At 43.1% G+C, this 23318-nt stretch overlaps 1 protein-coding gene across 3 annotated transcripts in view; it reads right to left on the bottom strand.

Annotated features, from left to right (window-relative positions):
• The window catches only part of ATP6V1H (ATPase H+ transporting V1 subunit H), a 108253-nt gene extending 91380 nt beyond the window's left edge, over positions 1-16873 (bottom strand). Inside the window, exons 1-4 of one of the 3 annotated variants that reach the window (XM_045455315.1) lie at positions 16614-16873; positions 15133-15281; positions 8281-8383; positions 1808-1897 (exon numbers count right to left, since the gene is read on the bottom strand). In XM_045455315.1, coding sequence (XP_045311271.1) covers positions 1808-1897; positions 8281-8383; positions 15133-15245 — 306 coding nt within the window. In that variant the 5' untranslated portion in view covers positions 15246-15281; positions 16614-16873. The remainder of the gene's footprint in view (positions 1-1807; positions 1898-8280; positions 8384-15132; positions 15282-16613) is intronic. The other 2 variants (XM_045455317.1, XM_045455316.1) reach the window with 2 other exon arrangements.
• Between the last annotated feature and the right edge of the window lie 6445 nt (positions 16874-23318).

Raw genomic sequence — 23318 nt, 5'->3', positions numbered from 1 at the left:
TTTGGTGACATTTCTCTGATTGTATCTTTTCTATATAGTTTTGACTTCTGGAAGCATGTTGGTGTTTTACATAATCAAAAATAATAAAAATCAACAAGAATGAGAAAAAGATAAGTAGAATATCAAAAAATACAAGTGAATCGAACTGTATTTCAAGAAAAATAATATAACTATTCTGAATACAATACTCTGACTACATATTCTCAGCTTAAAGAAAAAGTAATGCAAACAAATACTGAACTCTAGTTAAAGGGCTCATTTTTCACAGTTGTATGGGTCAGCAATTCTGAAACTCCTTTCCTTGTGCTATAGGGCAGAACAGACAAGTAAATACACAAAGGGTAAGAAGGGCTCACGATCTCACTGTCACAGAAGAAAGTTACGAACGTGGAAAGGGCAGACTCGAATGAACTCTGGTGTTGAGCTGAAATCAAACTGGAGATAGTGTGAACTCCTGGTTTCTAATTTACAGATATATGTATAAAAAATGAGAATATCTGTGTGTGCACGCATGTGTGTGTTGTATATACGTATACACATATAAATAAAAGCAAAGTCTGCACATGAACTCAAGCCTGCTCATTCTAGGTGCAATCCTATCCAGTAAGCAGGATAACCAAGGCAGACCACATCATTCCTCATTTTTCTTAACTTTATGGAAGAAAAAAGCGCTGAGAGAGACCGAAGTCATTCTCAGACAGGCCTGCATCAGCCCAGGCTGGACACGGATCCTTACTCGCATTAGAAAATCACTACATGGGGCGCCTGGGTGGCGCAGTCGGTTAAGCGTCCGACTTCAGCCAGGTCACGATCTCACGGTCCGTGAGTTTGAGCCCCGCGTCAGGCTCTGGGCTGACGGCTCAGAGCCTGGAGCCTGTTTCCGATTCTGTGTCTCCCTCTCTCGCTGCCCCTCCCCCGTTCATGCTCTGTCTCTCTCTGTCCCAAAAATAAATAAACGTTGAAAAAAAAAAAAGAAAAAAAAAATTTTTTTAAATAAAAAAAAAATTTTTAAAAACGAGGGTCCTAGGTAGACAACACCATTCTTCTTAACTTTTGTACCTTCACTAACAATTCGTACAGCGCCTGGCACATAGCAGGCCATCAGTAAGTGTTTCTTTGTAAACTGACAGAACAATGCTCCACACAAGCAACCACACTGGCACCATTCCTCAAGTCCCGAAGAAGTGGTCAGGCACTGGATTTAGCGGCCCAGGTGGCCCTTCTCGAAAAGAACTGCTCTGCACACCAACAATTTCAATCTAGACTATACTCTGGTGGCACATACAAAACTATGAATAAGGGAGGCCCCTCTGTGTTCGGGGACAGTAAAACAGTAAATAGGAACTTTACGCAACTGGAAAAGTCTCAGATGATAAGCAAAATGCTCTCCAAAGAGACAGGATCTTTGAGAGGAAGCACCTTGCCTACATTCAGCACTGAACCCCTAGCGCTTGGCACTGGCCTGGAGGACGGCAGGGGCACCGAAATCTGCTGAATGACTGAAAGAGAAGAAGCCACATTGCCTGGAAGGACACAGAGCACCCAGAAAGCCTCAAATGATTTACCCAATATCACTGGTGTTGAACAAAGAACTCCGAGGTATTGTGAAAAAAATACAAATTAATTACTGGACATCCTGAAAAACAACAAAAAGAGCCTGTGTGGAGGCACTCCCATCTTTAACACTACTAGCAATTCCAACTCAGAAGAAATCCACGGTACAAGTGAAACCGTACAAAAATGTTGTTACCGCGCAGGATATAAAACAATGAAGTCACCAAATGGATTAAATAAAGAATATACCTACCTGCAGCATATCATCCACCATAGTTAGTATATACTGAACTGTCTGTTCTTTGGAGATGTGAGTCATCAAATTTATAAATGTTTTAGCACACTGGAAAAAAAATGAAAGTAATGTGAACTCTCATTTTCAACTACAAACACAGCATTTTAATGGAATTTCAGTAAAATATTTCTCTTGCACAAATTATAACACAAATACTATTAACTAAAAGATTTCAATTATAGAAAACACGCATGCTTTACAAATATTGTGATGAAGTAGGGGAGGAACATACTATGACTTGCATCAGACTTGTGATCATTTTTAGTGATAAATTTCCAAACGTTTGCTACTTTTAAATAGACCTAGCAACGATAACTCTTGATTGCCCATGATAACATAAACATGAAGCTATGAAGACAACCAAAAATTATCATTGATTTTGGCTTTTATTTTTGTTTTGTTTTTGCATTTACTGGGAAGCAGAAGACTCCAGTGACAAGAGTACTAGGGATTAGAATCAGAAGGCTATGACCTGTCCCCATCCTACATCTTACCAACTGTGTGACAATCTCTGGAATTCAACAAAAAACGTAGCCATCAGTATGTCTCCTCACAGATTTCCCAGGATTGTTGTGAGAATCGGGCTGAGTTGTGTATAAGCTCCTTCAGTCATCAGTAGCCCCCCCACCCAATATCAGAAAATCTGAGGGACAGCAGAATTGCATCATATTCTAGTAAGAATACACAGTGGAAAATTTTTTCTAAAAAAAAAAAAAAAAAACAGTTAAGCAACTTTAAAAATAATACTTTGAAACTTAATTGCCCTTCTAGGAATCTATTCTAAAAAATGTTTCAGAAATGCAGACAAAGTCTGAAATAGAATTTAAAACCACAATTATGGGAGCCTGGGTGCCTCAGTCGGTTAAGCATCTGACTGGCTCAGGTCATGATCTCACAGTTCCTGAGTTCTAGTCCTGAATCAGATAAGCTCGAGCCCCACTTTGGATGAGCCCTGCTTCTCTCTCTGTGTCTCTCTCTCTCTCCCTCCCTCACTCACTTGCACCCCCTCTTTCAAAAAATAAAAATAAACTAAAAATAAAGCCACAATTGTAAGAATACTAGCTGGGGTTGAAAAAAAATAGAAGACACCAGAGAATCCCTTTCTACAGAGGAAAGAACTGAAATCTAGTCAGGCTAAAATTAAAAATGCTATAACAGAGATGCAATCTCGAATGGATGCCATGACGGCAAGGATGGACAGGGCAGAGCAGCAGATGAGTGACACAGAAGACAAAATTATGGAAAATAGTGAAGCTGAAGAGAGGAGGGATACAGAGGCCAAAGATCATGATACAAGACTTAGAGAACTCAGTGACTTATTAAAGAGGAATAACATTTGTATCACAGAAGTCTCAGAAGATGAAGAGAGAGAAAGGGGGGGGGGGGGGAATGTTTATGTGAGCAAAACTTCCCTAATCTGGGGAAGGACACAGACATCAAAATCCAAGAAGCACAGAGAACTCCCAATTAAATTCAACAAGTAGACCACAGCCAAGACATATCAAATTCACAAAATACACAGAATCCTCAATGCAGCAAGGGAAAAAAGTCCTTAACCTACAGGGAAGACAGATCAGGTTCGCAGCAAACCTGTCCACAGAAGCGTGGTCAGAAAAGAGTGGCAGGATATATTCAACGTGCTGAATGGGAAAAACATGCAGCCAAGAATTCTTTACCCAGCGAGGCTGTCATTCAGAATAGAAGGAGAAATAAAGAGTTTCTCAGCCAAAGAAAAACTAAAGAAGTCTGTGACCACTAAACCAGCCCTGCAAGAAATTCTAAGGGGGACTCTTTGAATAAGGAAAAAACAAAACAAAACAAAACAGACCAAAAGCAACAGAGACTAGAAATGAACAGAGAACATCACCAAAAAACACCAACTCTACAGGCAACACAATGGCTCTAAGTTCATATTTTTCAATAATTACTCTGAATTTTAATAAACTAACTGCTCCAATCAAAACACATATGGTATCAGAATGGATTAAAAAAAAAAAAAGACCCCTCTATATGCTGCCTACAAGACACTGATTTTAGCCCTAAAGACTCCTACAGATTGAAAGTAAAGGGACAGAGAACCATCCATCATGCTAATGGACATCAAAGGAAAGCCGGATTAGCCATACTTGTATCAGACAAACTAAACTTCGAAATAAAGACTGGAACAAGAGATGAAGAAGGGCGTTATATCGTAATTAAGGGGTCTATCCATCAAGAAGATCAAACAATTGTAAATATTTTTTGCCCCCCAACTTGAGAGCACCCAAATATACAAATCAATTAATCACAAACATAAACAAACTCATTATTAATAATACAATAATAGTAGGGGACTTTAACACCCTGCTTACAGCAATGGGCAGATCATCTAAGCAGAAAAACCGACAAGGAAACCATGGCTTTGAATGACACACTGGACCGGATGGACTTAACAGGTATATTCAGAACGTTTCGTCCTATAGCAACAGAATACACATTCTTCCCAAGTACATATGGAACATTCTTCTTTTTTTTTAATTTTTAAAAAATATTTATTTACCTTTGAGAGGGAGACAGAGCATGAGCGAGAGAGAAACAGAGAGAGAGGGAAACACAGCATCTGAAGCAGGCTCCAGGCTCTGAGCTGTCATCACAGAGCCTGATGCAGGGCCCAAACTCACGAACCATGAGATCATGACCCAAGCTGAAGTCATACACTTAACCAACTGAGCCACCCAGGCACTCCTGGAACATTCTTGAGAATAGATCACATACTGGGTCACAAATCAGCCCTCAGCAGCACAAAAAGATTGAGCTCATCCATATTTTCAGATCACAACACTATGTAACTTGAAATCAACCACAAGAAAAAATTTGGAAAGCCCTCAAATAGATGGAGGTTAAAGACATCCTACTAAAAAATGAATGGGTTAACCAGCAAATTAAAGAAGAAATTAATGGGGTGCCTGGGTGGCGCAGTCGGTTAAGCGTCCGACTTCAGCCAGGTCACGATCTCGCGGTCCATGGGTTCGAGCCCCGCATCAGGCTCTGGGCTGATGGCTCAGAGCCTGGAGCCTGTTTCCGATTCTGTGTCTCCCTCTCTCTCTGCCCCTCCCCCGTTCATGCTCTGTCTCTCTCTGTCCCAAAAATAAATAAAACGTTGAAAAAAATAAAAATAAAATAAAATAAAAAAAGAAGAAATTAAAATATACATGGAAGCCAATGGAAATGAAAACAACACTCCCAACCCTTTGGAATGCAGCAAAGGCAGTCCTCAGAGGAAAGTATACTGCAATTCAGGCCTATCTCAGGAAGCAGAATACACAACCTAACCTTACACCCAAAGGAGCTAGAAAAGGAACAGCAAATAAAGCTTAAAACCAGCAGAAGAAGGGTAATTTATAAGGATCAGAGTAGAAATAAATGATATAGAAACAAAAATAAAACCAGTGCAAAAGATCAATGAAACTAAGAGCTAGTTCCTTGAAAGAATAAACAAAATTGATAAACCCCTAGCCAGACTTATCAAAAAAAAAAAAAAAAGACCCCAAATAGATAAAATCATGAAATCAGAGGAGAGATCACAAACACCACCACAGAAATACAAACAATTATAAGACAATACTATGAAAAATTATGTGCCGACAAACTAGGCAATCTGGAAGAAATGGACAAATTCCTAGAAACTCACAAACTACCAAAACTGAAACAGGAAGAAATAGAAAGTTTGAACAGACCCATAACCAGCAAGAAACTGAATCAGTAACTAAAAATCTCGCAACAAGCAAGATTCCTGGGCCAGATGGCTTTCCAGGGGAATTCAATCAGACATTTAAAGGAGAGTTAATACTTATTTTTCTCAAACCACTCCAAAAAACAAATAGAAGGAAAACTTCAAACCCATTCTATGAAGCCAGCATTACCTTGATTCCAAAACCAGACAAAGACCCCACTAAAAAGGAGAATTATAGGCAATATCCCTGATGATCCCATTTACAACTGCACCAAAAATAATAAGATATGTAGGAATAAACCTAACTAAAGGGGTGAAAAATCCATACTCTGAAAACTATAGAAGACTTCTGAAAGATATTGAAAAGGACACAAAGACATGGAGAAGCATTCCATATGCTCATGGATTGGAAAAACAAATATTGTTAAAATGTTTATCCTACCCAAAGCAATTTACACATTTAAATGTAATCCCTATTAAAATATGACCGGCATTCTTCGCAGAGCTAGAACAATCAATCATAAAATTTGTATGGAACTACAAAAGACCCCGAGTAGCCAAAGCAATCCTGAAGAAGAAAAACAAAACTGGAGGCATCACAATTCTGGATTTCAAGCTACATTAGATAGCTGTTGTCACCAGGACAGTATGGTACCGGCCCAAAAACAGACACGTAGATCAACAGAACAGAATAGAAAACCCAGAAATGGACCCACAACTATGCGGTCAATTCATCTTTGACAAAATGAGAAAAAGAATATCCAGTGGAAAGAAGACAGTCTCTTCAACAAACGGTGTTGGGAAAACTGGCCAGCATCATGGAGAATGAACCTGGACCATTTGCTTATACCATACAGAAAAAGAAATTCAGAATGGATGCAAGACCTAAATGTGAGACAGGAAACCATCAAAATCCTAGAAAACAGGCAGCAACCTCTTTGACCTCAGCCACAGCAACTTCTTACTAGACACATCACCAAAGGCAAGGAAAACAAAAGCAAACATGAACTGTTAAGACTTCACCAAGATAAAAAAACTGCACAGCAAAGGAAACAATCAGCAAAACTAAAAGGCAACTGACAGAATGGGAGAAGACATTTGCAAATGACATATCAGATAAAGGGTTAGTATCCAGTATCTATCCATTTATCAAACTCAACACCCAAAAAACAAACAACCCAGTCAAGAAATGGGCAGAAGACGTGAACACTTTTCCAAAGACATCCAGATGGCCAACAGACACACGAAAAGATGCTCCACATCACTCATCATCAGGGAAATACAAATCAAAACACAATGAGACACCACCTCAGGGCACAGAGCCTGCCTGGGAGTCTCTCTCTTTCTGCCCCTCCCCCACTCACACGCGCACACGTGTGCGCTCTATCTCTCACAATAAATTTTAAAAAAATGAAAAAGAGGGGCGCCTGGGTGGCTCAGTCGGTTAAGCGGCCGACTTTGGCTCAGGTCATGATCTCGCACTCTGTGAGTTCGAGCCCCGCGTCGGGCTCTGTGCTGACAGCTCGGAGCCTGGAGCCTGTTTCAGATTCTGTGTCTCCCTCTCTCTGACCCTCCCCCGTTCATGCTCTGTCTCTCTCTGTCTCAAAAATAAATAAATGTTAAAAAAATTTTTTTAAGAAAAAGAAAAAGAAACTAAAAATAGAATTACCCTACGATCCAACAATTGCACTATTAGATATTTACCCAAAGGATACAAAACACAGATTCAAAGGGGTACATGCACCCTAATGTTTACAGCAGCACTACTGACAACAGCCAAATTATGGAGACGGCCCTAATGTCCATCCACTGATGAATGGATAAGGAAGATGTGATATATATACACAATGGAATATTACTCAGCCATCAAAAAAGAATGAAATCTTGCCATTTGCAATGATGTGGATGGACCTAGAATGTATTATGCTGAATGAAATAAGTCAATCAAAGAAAGACAAACACCATACGATTTCAGTCATATGTGAAATTAATGAACACACGGGAAAAAGGGAAAAAAAGAGAAGAGGGGGGAAAACAAACCACAAGAGACTGTTAACAATAGAGACCCGAGGGTTAACGGTGGGAGGTGGGTAGGAAATGGGCTAGATGGGTATTAAAAAATTTTTTTTAATGTTTATTTATTTTTGAGACAGAGAGAGAGCATGAATGGAGGAGGGTCAGAGAGAGAGGGACACACAGAATCTGAAGCAGGCTCCAGTCTCCGAGCTGTCAGCACAGAGCCCAATGCAGGGCTCGAACTCACGGATCATGAGATCATGACCCTGAGCTGAAGTCGGACGCTTAACCGAAGGAGCCACCCAGGCGCCCCGGGTGATGGGTATTAAAAAGGGCACTCGTTGGGATGAGCACTGGGTGTTGTACGTAAGTGAGGAATCACTGAATTCTACTCCTGAAGCCAATATTGCACTGTATGTTAACTAAATTTAAAGAAAAATTAAAAAGAAAAACCCTATGTGTGGAACCATAAGGAAAGTGCCATGAAAAACATATAAAAAAGGGTGGAGGAATAAACTGAACATAACATTTTCCCAAAATGAACAAACAAAACTGGAAAGTATTTAAACGTCTTCCAATAAAAAAGGATTTTTAGATAAATCATGACGCACACCTACAAGGAAATATCACCAAGTCATTAAAATTTTGTTCTCGAATTTTCAGTGACACAGGAAGGTGTTCGTAATATGTTCATATCCATCACCTGACTGCCTTCAGTTTGGAGCACCTCTTGCTTCTCTTCAAGACTTCTTTTCATCTCAAACCTTTGAATGAATTCACAGTCTTCAGCAGAAATCATCTGCCCCCTAGAAAGTAAGAGGAAGTTCGTTTTTTTCAGTAAGAGTTGAGTTGACACTGCGACGAAGGGACACAGGAATTCCCCATCTTTCTCCTCTCTCCTCGGTGGTTAACCAGCGGGGTCGGCGCACAGGCCCCCGCATCACAAAGACCCGGGCGCAAGCTTAGCTCCACCAGGTATGGAACATGCAACCTCTCTGGACCCGAGTGAATTCATTTGCAAAATGGAAACAACGTCCACATTGCCAGTAGGGGTTGATCTGAGGATGAAATTAAATAACCCCCATAAGGTGGTTAGAGCGGCGCCTGGCCCATAGGAAGCAATGAATAACTGACGCCTCTTAGCACCGTCCGAAGTCTCACCCTACCCCCCTCCCAGCCACACAATTCACTCGGCTTTCCACTCCATCAAGACCAAAGCCACTCTACACGAACTTCTACGATCGCTGCGTCCGGCATTTTCTCATGTTCCCTCCAGACTCGGAAAAATGAGCTCCTCCCCCTCTCTCAAAAAATAACCTCTCCCTCCTGACACGCTGTCCTAACAGCAATCACCCCACACTATCCGGTTTTCCTCCCACTTCTTTCAGGGGTTCCTTCCTCAGCGGCTCCTCGCAGCGCAAGACTTCTCTCCAAGCTCAGTCCTTGGAATCTTCCTTTTCTCTCCCAACTTCTTTCCTTCAGTGAGATTCCAATCAAGAGAGTCATACTGAGATACACTCAGGATCATCACCACGGAACCATCGTCACCTTCCCTTCCAACCCAGCCTCGCCACAGACACACTCATCAACGACACAAACGTGCCACAGCAAACCCCCGTCTGACCCTTCCTTGTGAAAAGATCTGTCGGCAAAACATCCTTGTTAGTCTCTGACACTGGGCACTTCGGGACACACACCGACCTTGTCAGACCATCAGTCTGGTGGGGAAAGTGTGGAATTTGTGCCAGTCTGAGGAAGAGTTCCAACTGCAGTTGTGAAACTTCGGCAGGTCGCTCTCCCTCTGACCAATGTTTGCCACACCGATAAAATGGCCATGATAACGGTACCTGCCCGACTCCACTGAGCGGTTATGAAAGCAAGAAGCACCACCTGACGTACGTAAGCACGACAGAAATGCAAATTTAAAATTAAAAAAATGTAATACGCTTTGCCGTTCAAATAGCATCAGTAGATGTCTTTTAACTCAGTGGTTTAAAAAACCGCCCTTCCCCACCCCCTGCCCCGGACTATGTTGAGAGGCTACTGTTCCACAAAAGGCCAACCAAGGAACACTGAATTTGAGGCAGGTTTCACCATACGCACAGTTACAGAAATGGGAGTCCTTTTCCAGAAGTCTTGGGCCAGCTTCCTGGTGGCAGGTCTCGACACGGAGATTGGGGTACAGGAGATTAATGGAGGCAGCGCTCCCAGGGGAGACCAGGGATGGGGCGGGGGGGGGGGGGGGCGCACAAGATTCGAAAGGTTAGGAGCCCAGCCCAGACTCAGGCAAAGTCCTGAAGAGAACGGGTTTCTGAGCACACAGGGGAGTCTGGGAAGGTGAGGTCCTCAGAGCCGGGCCCTGCCCGAGACAAGGGAGCTGAACTTTCATACTTGCTGACACCCCTCCCCACACCCCGACCCTCCTCCAAAGAAGATCTCGACTTTGGAGTATTCAAAATCTCAGCGTTTTACTTTATCCCTTCTCGGTTTTATATATACTATTACTAAACACTATTTTATATACTTTTCACTTGCTTCTGGACTTTGGAATCTACTGCCCTTCAGTTCTTCAGTTGCGAGCACTGTAACTTTGTTTTCACATGTGCTCTTTGTGTGTGTGTGTGTGTGTGTGCGTGTGTGTGTGTGAACTATTCTCACCTGCTGGATTTTTCCAACAATCCTTTCCTTACCAACCCAAAGGGGAATTTCCAGTCCTTATCTTTCCAGATCTCTGAGGCAGGTGGCAATGTGGCCATTTCTTGACCCTCTCGTCCTGAGCTTCCAGATTCTTCTTGCCCTTCTCAGGCCACTTCTCCTTAGTGCTCTTCACGGATTCCTTGTCTCCTACCCTGTGCTTCAGGCTCTGTGGGGGGCTGTCTTCATTTGCGCTCCCTGAATCCTCCCTGAGTGCTCCCCGCTACCCTCCGTGCTGCTGAGGTCAGGCCCAGTCTGAGCTGCGCCAGTCTGAGCTGCGGCCCAGGCCGACCTCCCACAGTCCCCACTTACACACGGGGACCTCTCCTCCCACAGAGCAAGCACACAAGCACCCTAGACCCTGAGGGACACAGCAGAGGTCACTAACATATATCCCTACCCACATTTCATCCCAGCCTGGCTAATGGGATAATGAAATTTAAAAAAAAAAAAAAAAGAAAAAAGACACGTTGCCCTGTTTCCCCTGTGGCTAAGCACTTCATACACCAGGCAGGAAAAAAGGCACTCTGTACCCTGGGGCAGACCAAGATAACAAGGTCCAGTTCTGGCCCCCAAACACACAGTCTTTTTCATAAGCCTGAACTTCCCAGCTAAAACAGTTTCACCCCCCGATTTTGCCATGCTAACGAATTAAAGCATATTATTATAGGATAATCATGAGAAAAAGTTGTGGTGTTCTACCATGACAAAACTGTACAATGAAGGTTACCTTTGGTGACCTTATCATGTCACAGCTTTCTTTTCCACTTAATTGGGGTTTTCTGCAGTAAGCCAGTTCTTCCGAGGTCTGAATTTCTTTCCTTTTTTGTAAGTAACCTTTTTCTTTTCTTGCTTAAATTCTTTTGTCTCTGAATCTTCTTTTGCCCGTCCCATAACCTAGCAAGTTAGGAACGGGGGTCTCTTTTCTAATGACCTACAGCCACTCAGGCACCAGTCCTAGCAACCCTCCCACCTAATACCGCTCTCCTCTCAACTTCTCTGCCTCTGGAAGAGCTCAGCCTTAAGGTAACAACCCGCCAAAGGTTTCCCTGCTTCCAATCCACCCCTCCTCCACACCCCTCTCACGGGTGCCGGCCAGCTTTCTCAAGCACACAGCTGACCAGACTTACTCCTTCATATCAGTCACTGCGAATTGAATGGCAGTTCTATCTGGCACCAAGGTAGAGGCATTCAAGAAAAATCATTTTAGGGGCACCTGGGTGGCTCAGTGAGTTGAGCACCCAACTCTTGATTTCATCTCAGGTCAAGATCCCAGGGTCGTGGGATGGAGCCCTGCACTGGGCTCCTCGCTGAGAGTGGAGTCTGCTTAAGATTCTCTCTCTCTCTCTCTCTCTCTCTCTCTCTCTCTCTCTCTCTCTCCCTCTCTCTCCCTATGCCCCTCTCCCCTGCTCACACTCTCTTTCTCTAAAACAAAACAAAACAAAACAAGAAAGAAAGAAAAATCATTTTAATCAACTAGTTAAAACCTACATCAGTATGCACATGTTATTTAACCTATCTGAATATCTACTCTTCCGTAAGACAGGGATAGAAAACCTTAGGTCACGGTGCTGCCATGAAAGTACCATGAAACAGTATGTGACTTAGCCAAGTATGGTACTCCTTTCCCAAACACTTGTCTCCACCACTGCCCAACATTTACTCTGCTCACTCATGATCTAACCAGCCAAGATCAACAGGCAGCCTATTGTGTGTCAGGCACCTGTGAGAACAGGTGACACAGCAGTGAATTAAACCTCCCTCTTTGAGCCTGGACTGCAGTGGGGAAAACAAAAAACACACAAACACAAAAATAAGTAATTTTTTAACACACACACACAGACGCACGCACACAATGCCAGGACACTAAATGCTATGAAAAAAACTTTAGCTGGGTAAGGAGCTAGCAAGTGACAACAGAGGAAAGGATAGCTTTTGGGTAGATTACAGTGAAGTCCTTTCTGAGGCCACCCGGGCAGACACCCACTTGAAGGGAGTTAATGAACCACGTGATCTAGGGAGGAACTTGCAGACGGAAGTGTACGTCTCAGGGCAGTGGGGCTCGACAGCAGGCACACAGTTAACACTTGGTGAACATTTGTGCACAGACGTACAAAGTAGAAGGGTTTTATAAAAGAAACGCATGGGACGGACAACAGAATACAGGACAGAAAAAAGAATGAGAGAGACTACAACTTAGTAGTACAGAGGCCTTTGAGAAGGAGGAACAGAGAGAAAGCAATTAAATATGCCCCTGGAACTAAAAATGTTCCAGATGCCAATGCTAGGGAACCTCTGCCAGTCAGCCAGTGCTTCCTGATTAATAATAATACCATTCTATTTAGGTTATAAACAGGGACAAGCTTTATAAACATGAAACCCCTTGTTCTCTAGTCCAAACACACTCTGGACTAAAACTAGGAAACAGAGCTCAAAATCCTAATTTCACATGGGATTTAAATTTAAATTATAAAGATATAGATGAACAGAGAGAGTATCAGAAAGTCCCTCCTCCTCCTGCCCCACAATAATCTAGTCCCTTAAAGTGGGAATCCAGAATCATCCTAGATTCTTTTCCACCCTCATAGATTAAATCGATCGCAAAGACTTTCCCAAATCTATCCAATTCTATCCATCCCAACAGCCTGGATACGGCTACAGCCTCATCATAGCTCTAGGTTTGTTTCCACAAATCCACCCTCTACGTTTTGTCAGTAGAACAATCCAATCAAAAGGCAACCTGACATCCAACTCCCACTTACAAACATCGGTCATTCCCAATTCCTGCAACAGGGATTTTAAAACTGTGCTCCCTGGGGAGCCTCCACAATTGGCTCCTGGCTGCCTCTCCGGCCTCAGCCCACCCCACTGCCTGCCTCCAAAACGTGTATTACTCCTCACCCAGCACGCTGCTTTTAATTCCCTACGTTTGAACATTCCCTCCAGAAAAACTTCCTGGAGGGAGGATTAGCTGTCCTTTTTCTGTGCACCCATCATTCCCGGTGCACCTTTCTACTCTCTCAGTTAACATACCAAATGATCTGTTTCTATAACTGACTTCCCTACCAGACTATAAATTTATCTTTTTTTTTTTTTTTAATTTTTTTTTTCAACGTTTATTTATTTTTGGGACAGAGAGAGACAGAGCATGAACGGGGGAGGGGCAGAGAGAGAGGGAGACACAGAATCGGAAACAGGCTCCAGGCTCTGAGCCATCAGCCCAGAGCCCGACGCGGGGCTCGAACTCACGGACCGCGAGATGGTGACCTGGCTGAAGTCGGACGCTTAACCAACTGCGCCACCCAGGCGCCCCTAAAATAATGGTGTTTTTTTTTTTTTTTTCAAGGTTTATTTATTTTTGGGACAGAGAGAGACAGAGCATGAACGGGGGAGGGGCAGAGAGAGAGGGAGACACAGAATCGGAAACAGGCTCCAGGCTCCGAGCCATCAGCCCAGAGCCTGACGCGGGGCTCGAACTCACGGACCGCGAGATCGTGACCTGAGCTGAAGTCGGACGCTTAACCGACTGCGCCACCCAGGTGCCCCTAAATTTATCTTTTTGAAGCCTCGAAATAGGCCTCAAACTTGAAAGGTAGACAATAAATGTTTGATGAGTGACTAAATTAACCGAAATAAGTGCATCATCGTTGTATGCCGTATGCCCCTCTTACAGCAGACTCCTAAATATAAAACTAAAGATTCCTCGATTTGTTTTTCAAAATGTATCTGAAAATCTGAACTGAATTTCCTTAATAAATCACTGTTATAAATATACCAAAACAGATATGAAGTCAATATGATAAAATATGGTCAAGAAGAAACGAACCCTTACTTTGCAGATAAATACAGAACACCGGCATACTAAATCTTAATACATATAAGAAAGAAGGGAAGTGGATGGAACTAGAGGAAGTTAGGCTAAGCGAAATTAGTCAGAGAAAGACAAATATCACATGACTTCACTCATATGAGGACTTTAAGACACAGAACAGATGAACACAAGGGAAGGGAAGCAAAAATCATATAAAAACAGGGAGGGGGACAAAACATAAGAGACTCTTAAATATGGAAAACAGAGGGTACTGGAGGGGTTGTGGGAGGGGGGATGGGCTAAATGGGGAAGGGGCGTTAAGGAATCTACTCCTGAAATCATTGTGGCACTATATTTGGATGCTAATTTGGATGTAAATTAAAAACAATTTTTTTAATTAAATTTTTAAAAAAAAAGAAAGAAGGCAAAAGAACTAAAATTTATGGAAAGTGCATTCAACACACTATTGCATATATTCAACTGTGCGAGTCCTTTAAATATGCTATTTCAGCAACAACTCTGCGAGATCCGTATTCCCCATTTCATTTTACTTCAATGAACCGCAAAGAAGTTAAAGGATTCCCCTAAGGTTACCAAACTAGTAGACAAAAGAACCAGACTTCAAACCCAGGCCTTGGAATTCAAACATCTACACTTTACTAGTAGCATGAGCCACACTGCAACACCGTCTTCCCCACGTTGATCACCAAGGCACAACGTGCCAGTCTGGCAGGCTTTGCCCGCTATCCCCTTCCCCCCTCCAAATCCCATGAACACACCTCCCACCTCTCCCACTCATTCAAAAGGTACAACTCTCCAGACACGGAAGATCAAAACGGCTCTGAGGGGCTTTGCTCCCCCGCTAGAGCCTCTAGCTCCTTCCACCACACTATCCTGTCTCCCTACGGCAGGTAAGACTTCTAAGGAGGAAGTGTTTTCTTCCATGTCTGGTAGTATTTTTCCATCATGTCTCTCATTGAGGCATGATCACGAAAAAGTCCGATGCAAAAGCACATGATTATCCCTGATTCACAGCAAATCGGTACTTACTGAAGGTAGGACTGCCAGTTCACTTTGTTTGCCCGAACCTCTGCAGCCTTGGCAGCAATAATGTTCGTCGGAACCGCAGCATCTACGGCACCTCGGATATCCATTTTGGTCATCTAAATGTTATGATCTTGGATGTCTTTTCAACAGATCTGCAATTTTGAGGCAAAGTAACATGAGAATACTAGGTGTTACCATTTTTTAACAACTACTGCTACCATTATTATTATTAACATCATCGTTATCGCCTTATTCTCCCCATTCAACTCAAACATTAAATATATTAGATGTCCTAAGTATGAAAATCATTAGATTTCAAAAGTTGTCCAATTATGCCCCGCTCCATAAAAGTGTTCTCTAAAGATTTTTACTTTTCCAGGAAAAGGTTTTTAATTACTGGCACTAATCTTGCAGTAAGGTTTTTCAAAGTAACTCTTTTAAGTTCTTCAAACTAACATCAGAAGTCTGGCTTCAATAAAATAGGAATACAGATTAAATGTACACAACTGGGAACAAGTTTCTCCTGACACGGAAAAAAATAAGAACCTGTACAGTAGAGAGAAGACCATTTATTTTTACATTTACTAACCATCATTTTGAAGCATCATTATTTAAAAAAAAAAAAAAAAAAAAAAAAACAACTACTACAAGTGCCTTCTAAAATTACTCATTCAAATTAAAAACCCTAAGGTGGGAATGTAATTTTCTTTCTTCAACCAACGTTCAGAGTATTTTCAAAATCAAGTTTAGGAGGAAGTTTTGGAACAAATACCAATTACAATTTAGGTACAAGCAACAATGGGATTCTGGTCTGGTGACAACAACCTACAATAATGAGCTTTCACGTAATTCTCACTTCCAAATTTACGCGTAAATGCTCAGGCCTGATTTTCTCTCGATACGAAATATACAGGTTTTGGCTCACAAAACAGACGTTCGCTGCCACGGCCACAAAGAAGCTAAAACCATACCCAAAATTCTATTCTGCAATCCCAATGACCTTAGTCAGTTTGGAACTTAATCTCTACATCTGAGGGTTTGCTGCCTAAACAACCCAAGCAATACACACAGGTAGGGCGGAGGGAAAACTGGCTCTGGCCGGGTCAGGCTGGAACCCTGAACACCGAGCGGACTCAGGCGCAGCGGCCTCCCCCGGGGTAGGTGAAGGTGCTTCCGGATGGCCCTCTGGGTCCCCGAACAACTCGAACCTGCAGCAGGCCAAGGCCGAGGCCCAATCCTGGGGAAAGTATACAGTATACCTGTCCTCCCCCCCACCCCATTCCTGCCCCCGCGGGGAAGGAGCTCCAGTTCCGTAAACCCAGCTGAGGCCTGGAAGGACAGAAATCTGGAAGCCCGGGGCCGCAAGAGGGCTGGACGGGCCTGCGCGGCGAGAAAGCAGCAGGCGCCAGAGAAGCTGGGGAAAGCGCAGGGGTCGCCTCCCTCCGGCCTGGGCGGGGGACGAAACGGCGCGACTGCGGGCTTACTTCGCGAATCCAGGGGACCCGACAACGCACGCGAAGGCGGCAGGGAGGAGGAGGCGGCGGTGTGGGCCGTCGGGGGCGCCGCCCGGCTGGGGGCGCCAGCCGAGTCGGAGCCGAGCGGGGTTTCCAGCCGGAGTGGCCCCGGCAAGGGCAGACGTCCCCGCACCCAGGAGACGTTGAGGGCGGCCCAGGTGGAAAGAAGCCGGAGCGGCAGCGGAATGACAGAAGGGCCGGTCACGTGAGCGGAGGCACGTGACAGCCCGGAAGGCGGAAGCCGGAAGCCCGGAGGATCCAAAACAGCTCAGGGAGCCGCACTGCGCTTAGGGGGGCCTCGCTCAAGGTGGGCTGGCGGAGTCCGCGCGACCGGCGACACAGACTCCGGAGGGACGCAGAGCTTGTGCCCAGGCTGGCCCCTCCAGAGGGAGGGGAGCAGGTGGGCACGTGGGGACCACCGCCCGGAAACCCCGAGCCCCGTTTGGGGGCGGTCGAGGCCCCCAGCCCAGGGCAGAGAATCAGGCCGAAACTTAATCTTAACCGCCGTTCTTTTGAAATATTTCATTTAATGCTTTTAAATAGATGGACTTCCACGTGGATTTAACAGCTCCATGAAGCAGGCATTCTTATTCGGATTTTAAATATGAAACTGATGCTGAGACGTGGGTCACAAAAGTTACCTTGCCGTCGGGCTGCAGATTGAGCAAATAATATTTCACGTAGTATTTGCAATTATACTAAAAACGTTGTGTTTACTGAAAATGCAAATTTGACAATCCTGACTTGAGCAAGATTGCCCCAGTCCAGGCCTCAACTACCCTGTTTGTCTTAAGATAATGAGTAATACTACTCAGTACTGCAAAGAGTCAGATATATGTAATTAATCAGCACTCGGATGTATAACCAAGACATTTTACTAAAAATGTTAAATTTCGGCCAAGTTTTAAAGCACTGTGAATAAACACATAGTAACAGGATATAATGTATTATTTTTCTATTGCTGCTTTAACAAATTATCACAAATTTGCTGGCTTACACCAACACAACTTTAGTCTTTTACAGTTCTCCAGGTCAGAAGCCTGATGTAGGTCTCAATCCATTTCCCGGTGTTCTCCAGTTTCTAGAATCTGCCTGCATTTCTTGGCCCATGTCCTCCTCCCTCCACCTTCAAAGTCAGCAACGTCACAGCGCCTTCTGAGACTCAGTCAACACAGCTGATAGGGGTTCTCTGGTTTTACGGGTTCATGGGATTAGATTGGGCCCACCTGGCTAATGCAAGCAACTCTCCCCATCTCGAGGTGCTTAACTTTAATCACATATGTCACCATGTTTCCCTTTTGCCATGTAAGCTAACGTATTGACAGGTTCCAGAGATTAGAAAGTAGAATCTTTAGGGGGCCATTATTCTATCACAAACATAGAGGAAAGGATAAACACTAGTATAATTGGTGGAGTAAATGTTCAGAGGGGCCCTACGTCGTATCTATGTTGTATTTCTAAAGTAAAATATGTTTTTTAAGTTTTATTTTATTTTGAGAGAGAGCAGGGGAGGGGCAGAGAAAGCGAGAGAGAATCCCAAGCAGGCTCCATGCTGTCAGCACAGAGCCAGACACAGGGCTCAAACCCACACACCATGAAATCATGGCCTGAGCTGAGATCAAGAGTCAGACACAACCAACTGAGCCACCCAGGCACCCCTAAAGTTTTTTTAAAAAACTCTATGTAATTCTGCAAAGTGTTAAACTTTTTCAATCTGAATAATGTACATGGATATTCCTTGTGTTTGTTCTTCTTACTTGAAATTTTCTTTTAATAAATTTGATGCTATAGATTGAGTCCGTTTATATGCGAGCTTCTAGCTGAGATTAATCAAAACTTGCTTACTAAGAAAATTGTGGAATTGGAACCAAAGAAAGATTGCAGATACTAACCACAATAATAGCTTGGTAAAAAATTTCATTGGTAACAAAGCTGTAAGTCCCAAAACTATTTCTTTATAATATTTTTTTTTACTTTTTAAAATTTTCTATTTAAATTGTGGTTAACATGCAGTGCAATATTGGTCTCAGGAGTACAAGTCAGTGATTCATCACTTACATACAACATTAATTATAATACTTTAAATTTGATACATGTTTCAGAGCTTCTGAGAGTGGAGAAAGGAACCCCCTCAGGGGTCTTTGAAACTCTGTGGGACTTTTGGGCTTACTGCAATGATTAGGGATGGAGTTCTTCTAGCATTTGATGCCCAGGGACTACGGATGATGAATGTTGGGGAGGGATACCAGCACGGTACCACACACAAGGCATTTTCTAGCCAAAAATGTCAGTGGTGCTCCTATGGAGAAAGCAGAAGAATGCCTACCTGTATCTGATTGATCTGTCATTCCAAATATGAAGGCACATTCTAGGCTGTGGCGGGAATACATGGCCTTACCATTACAGAAGGACATCATTGTGGCGCCTTTGAACACAAAGAGGCCCTGCCAGAAAGAATAGCAGAAGTATCTACTCCAGTGTTACGGGTGCACACCCCATAAGCAAGCCATCAAACTTCTGGGAACGTCTGCTGCATGAGCGTGCAAAGATAAATGTGCAAGGATTTTTCGTGCAATATTTTTTTAAATAGCAAAAAAAAAAAAAAAAACTCTGTCAGCTAACGTTGCCAAAATGAAATACAACAGACCAAGTGGCTTAAACGACAGGGCTTTATTTCTCACAGTTCTGGAGGCTGGAAGTCCAAGAACACGTGCTGACCATTCAGTTAGTGGTGAGGTGTCTCCTTCTGGCTTGGAGGTACCCACCTTCTCACTGTGTCCACACACGGTGCACGGAGAGAGAGAATGTGCACACTTACAACTTACAAGGTATTGGTTATTTTTTATTAAATGCCAGAACTGGTGGATTTTACTTACTTGGGTGCCAGGGTATTTTTTTATTTCTATCATTATTCCTGAGTTTTGTTCCAGAACATACTTACATTACCCACAGTTTAATCCTTTTGGGCCTTGCTTTTAAGCACACCTGAAACTAATATAACCCTGTATGTTCCCTATAGTGGAATTTAAGATTAGATAGATAGAAAAAATTTTTTAATGTCTATTCATTTTTGAGAGACAGACTGAACATGAGCGGAGGAGGGGCAGAGAGAGAGGGAGACACAGAATCGGAAGCAGGCTCCAGGCTCTGAGCTGTCAGCACAGAGCCCGACGTGGGGCTCGAACCCACAAGCCGTGAGATCGTGACCCGAGCTGAAGTCAGATGTTTAACCGACTGAGCCACCCAGGCACCCCTTAACTTCTCTTGCATATCTCAAGGAGCTAATATCCGGACCATAACCTCCCTAAAATTTCATAAGGATGACTTCTCACTACCATCAATTGAGTGTATTCATTCACTGGCCAGGTTTCAAAGTAAACCAAGTGGAGAAATCAAGAAAGTTTTCACTTTATTCATGCAGAATTTTTTTTTTTTTTTTTTCTGAGGCACTCAGATAAACAGGGCTTTCCCCGACCCACATCAACACACATCTCATTATCCTATTAGGTCTGATAGTGAAAAGGGGTCCAGGGCTTCATTTTCAAGATAGTTTTTAAATATCATACTTTAAGATATCATAAAAATGAATGCTTAATGTCATGCTACAGAAAGGAATTGAATGTCATTGGTAGATCTAGAAATTATTCAAACTGCAGCATGTTCTGTACATATATTTTTGGTCAGACTAGAGAAAATCATAAACCAGAACAGGTGACAATTCCATGGGTAATTTTCATACGTCAATGAATTAACTAAAAATTAAACTCGATCAAAATCAAGGAATTCAATGTAGGTTATTTTCATTACAATAAAATATCTTTGATTAACACATATGAACAAAGGATACATTAAGCTGACGTTTTTACAAATAGTTGAAAACACTAATTTTATTAATTTATTTAACTTATTTATTATTGTATTATTTTGTTATGTAATAATAATATTACATACATAAACTATATATTTTGTTATGTGATGATTTATGTATTAATGTATTAACATTAATTTCATTAATTATTAATTGTAAAGCTTAGAGGAGAGAGTAAGAAATTTTATTCTATCATCAGTTTCTTGTATGTTGAGTCTGAAAATATCTAAGTTTCATATCAATGTGTCAAGAGTACAGACAGAGGAAGAAAATCAAAAGATTAAAAGATTGAATTTGTATTTATTCCTGAGGGAAATACATGGAAAACGCAGATGTAAGAAGTTAAGCCACTGCCATAAAATTGATTTATGTTACTATTGCTCTGGGCCAAATTGTGTCTTTCCCCCCAAAATTCGGATGACGAAGTGTCAATCCCCAGTACCTCAGAATGTGACTGTATTTGGAGGTAGGGTCTTCAAAGAGGTGATTAAGTTAAAATGAGGTCCTTAGGGTGGGCCCTAATCCAATATAACTGGTGTCCTTATAAAAAGAAGAGATTAGGACATAACCATTGATGAAGACTATGTACTGCCTCCCTATTTCCCGTGTAACAAAATCTAGACTTCCTCGTCTAGCATTCAATGCTCCCTGCAATGCAGACCCAACACCATTACTTCCCTTGGGAAGTCCAACTGTTATCACAAGCTTAAGAGACCTGATAGGTTTCGTGTCCTCTCCTTTACTCCACCTCTCTCCTTATACCGGGAGTGCCCTCTTGGCTCTCCTCCGCTAGTCACCCCAACTATCAATCAAGCCCCAGGCCAGAGCCTACCTATAACACTATCTATATCATTCAGTCACTGTTTAATCCAAACTTAAACATTTCTCTATATTCTTCTATTACACTGCTATCAAAGTTTGCCTGCAATATAATGCTCATTTTAATAACTATTATTCTCAGGAAACTTTTGGAAGTTGACCAAGAGGTCACAAACTGACTTTTTAATAGCTTTTTCTCCAAATATACCTTTTTTAAAACAAAAGATTAGTCGTGGTTAGGTGTCCAACTCTTGACTTGAGCTCAGCTCTTGATCTCACGGGGTTCGTGGGATTGAGCCCCCCATTGGCTCCGTGCTGTCAACGTGGGGCGTGCTTGGGATTCTCTCTCTCTTTCTCTGCTCCTCCCCCACTTGTGCGCACGGGTTCTCTCTCTCTCTCTCTCAAAATGAATAAGGAAGAAAAAAAAGATTAGTCGGCCTAAATTTCCACTGATTTCTGTCTACAGTGTCAACGCTTCCCTCCCCAGTAGTTTTCTCCTTTTTAGTCATTTCCTATATGTTTAGACCTTGTACTTTCAATGGAAACTGGGGACATAATATTGTCTTCAAGGTAGCAAAATGGTCCTTGAGGTTGAGAAAAAACATGCACGTTCCAATGTTCTGAGACCCATAATGACTCGACCCTGTCTACCAAAATTTTCTTAGTATTTAACTTCTTTTGTTAGGGAGAAACTAAATTCACTTTAAATTGTAGCTTCCTTTTTGTTCTCTCTTGGATGGGGCAAAGGTGAAGGAAAAAGTTGAGAAACACGGCCTCGGACTGAGAAAAGGACTTCCGACGGTATGCGTTTCCTCGGGCCACTGTACCAAATTGTCACAAATTTGGAGGCTAAAAAACCCCAGAAGCTCCAGAAGTGTATTCTTTCTCCATTCTGGAGGCCAGAAGTCTCAAATCAAGGTGTCAGCAGGACTCTGCTCCCTCCCGAGGCTCTGGGGGGACAATCCAGCCCCTGCCTCTTCCAGCTTCTGGTGGCTGCAGTGTTCCAATCTCGACCTCCCTGGTCACACTGCTGCTTCCACCTCTGTGCCTTGTGGGGACCCTGCCATCGGATTTAGGGCCCACCTGAAGATGATCTCCTCATCTCAAGAGCCTTCGCCTAATTACTCATCTGCCAAAGACCCTTTTCTGAATAAGGAAACATCCACAGATTCCCCGGATTTGAGGTGGGCCTGTCTTCCAGGGACCACCATTGAGTCGCTACCCTTAGAAATACAGATCCTAATTAGAAGGCGGCAAAGGGTAGGAAACAGAGCATGGCCAAGCGTTGCCTGGACTGCTGCCTGACTCCCCGATTTGTTTCGAGGGCGCGTGTCAGCCAGTTGGTCCTCCACAGTTTGTAACCTTAATACGCCATTGTTGAAGGAGGCCATTAGGCCCAGATGGCTATCATGCGTCGGCAGCCTACGTGAGCAAACCGAAACCTAAGCCAGAGTCAATTCCCATAAATGCACTTGTATCCTTCCAGGCAACAAAATTTGAGAGCAAGGAATCAAAACAGCCAACTAGGTTTTCTTAAACGAGGCCACGGCTTAAGCCATGGCCAAGCAAATAATTCCCTTGCTTCGCCTCTGCCTCGGCTCTATGAAAGCCTTTCCCCCAACCCCTGTTCCCGGGGCACCCCTAACCACGTTTGGTTTGGCACTCCCTGGATTCGAATCCACATCTACTCAGATAAACTCCTCAAAATGTTAGTATGCCTCCGTTTGTCTTTTTAGAGTTCCGGTGTCAGAAACAGGATCCAAAGGAGACCTTTGGTGGCCCTCGGGGAGCAATCAGGCACAGATACCTGCAGAGTCTACCGTGACCACTTCTTTCCTTGAGGGTGCAGAAAGTTCCTCCCAGATCTGAGCTCTGCCGCTTTTGCACTGTGAGCTCTCCAGCTTTATTTGAGCATTCCTTTTTCCAGACTCGGTCCACAGGTAAAACAAAATGGGTTCCTCCAAGCCCAAAGAGTCTGGGGCTCCTCC

The sequence above is a fragment of the Leopardus geoffroyi genome, chromosome C3 (assembly GCF_018350155.1).
Source record: "Leopardus geoffroyi isolate Oge1 chromosome C3, O.geoffroyi_Oge1_pat1.0, whole genome shotgun sequence".
Lineage (NCBI taxonomy): Eukaryota > Metazoa > Chordata > Mammalia > Carnivora > Felidae > Leopardus > Leopardus geoffroyi.
This window is presented reverse-complemented; position numbering and strand designations above follow the sequence as displayed.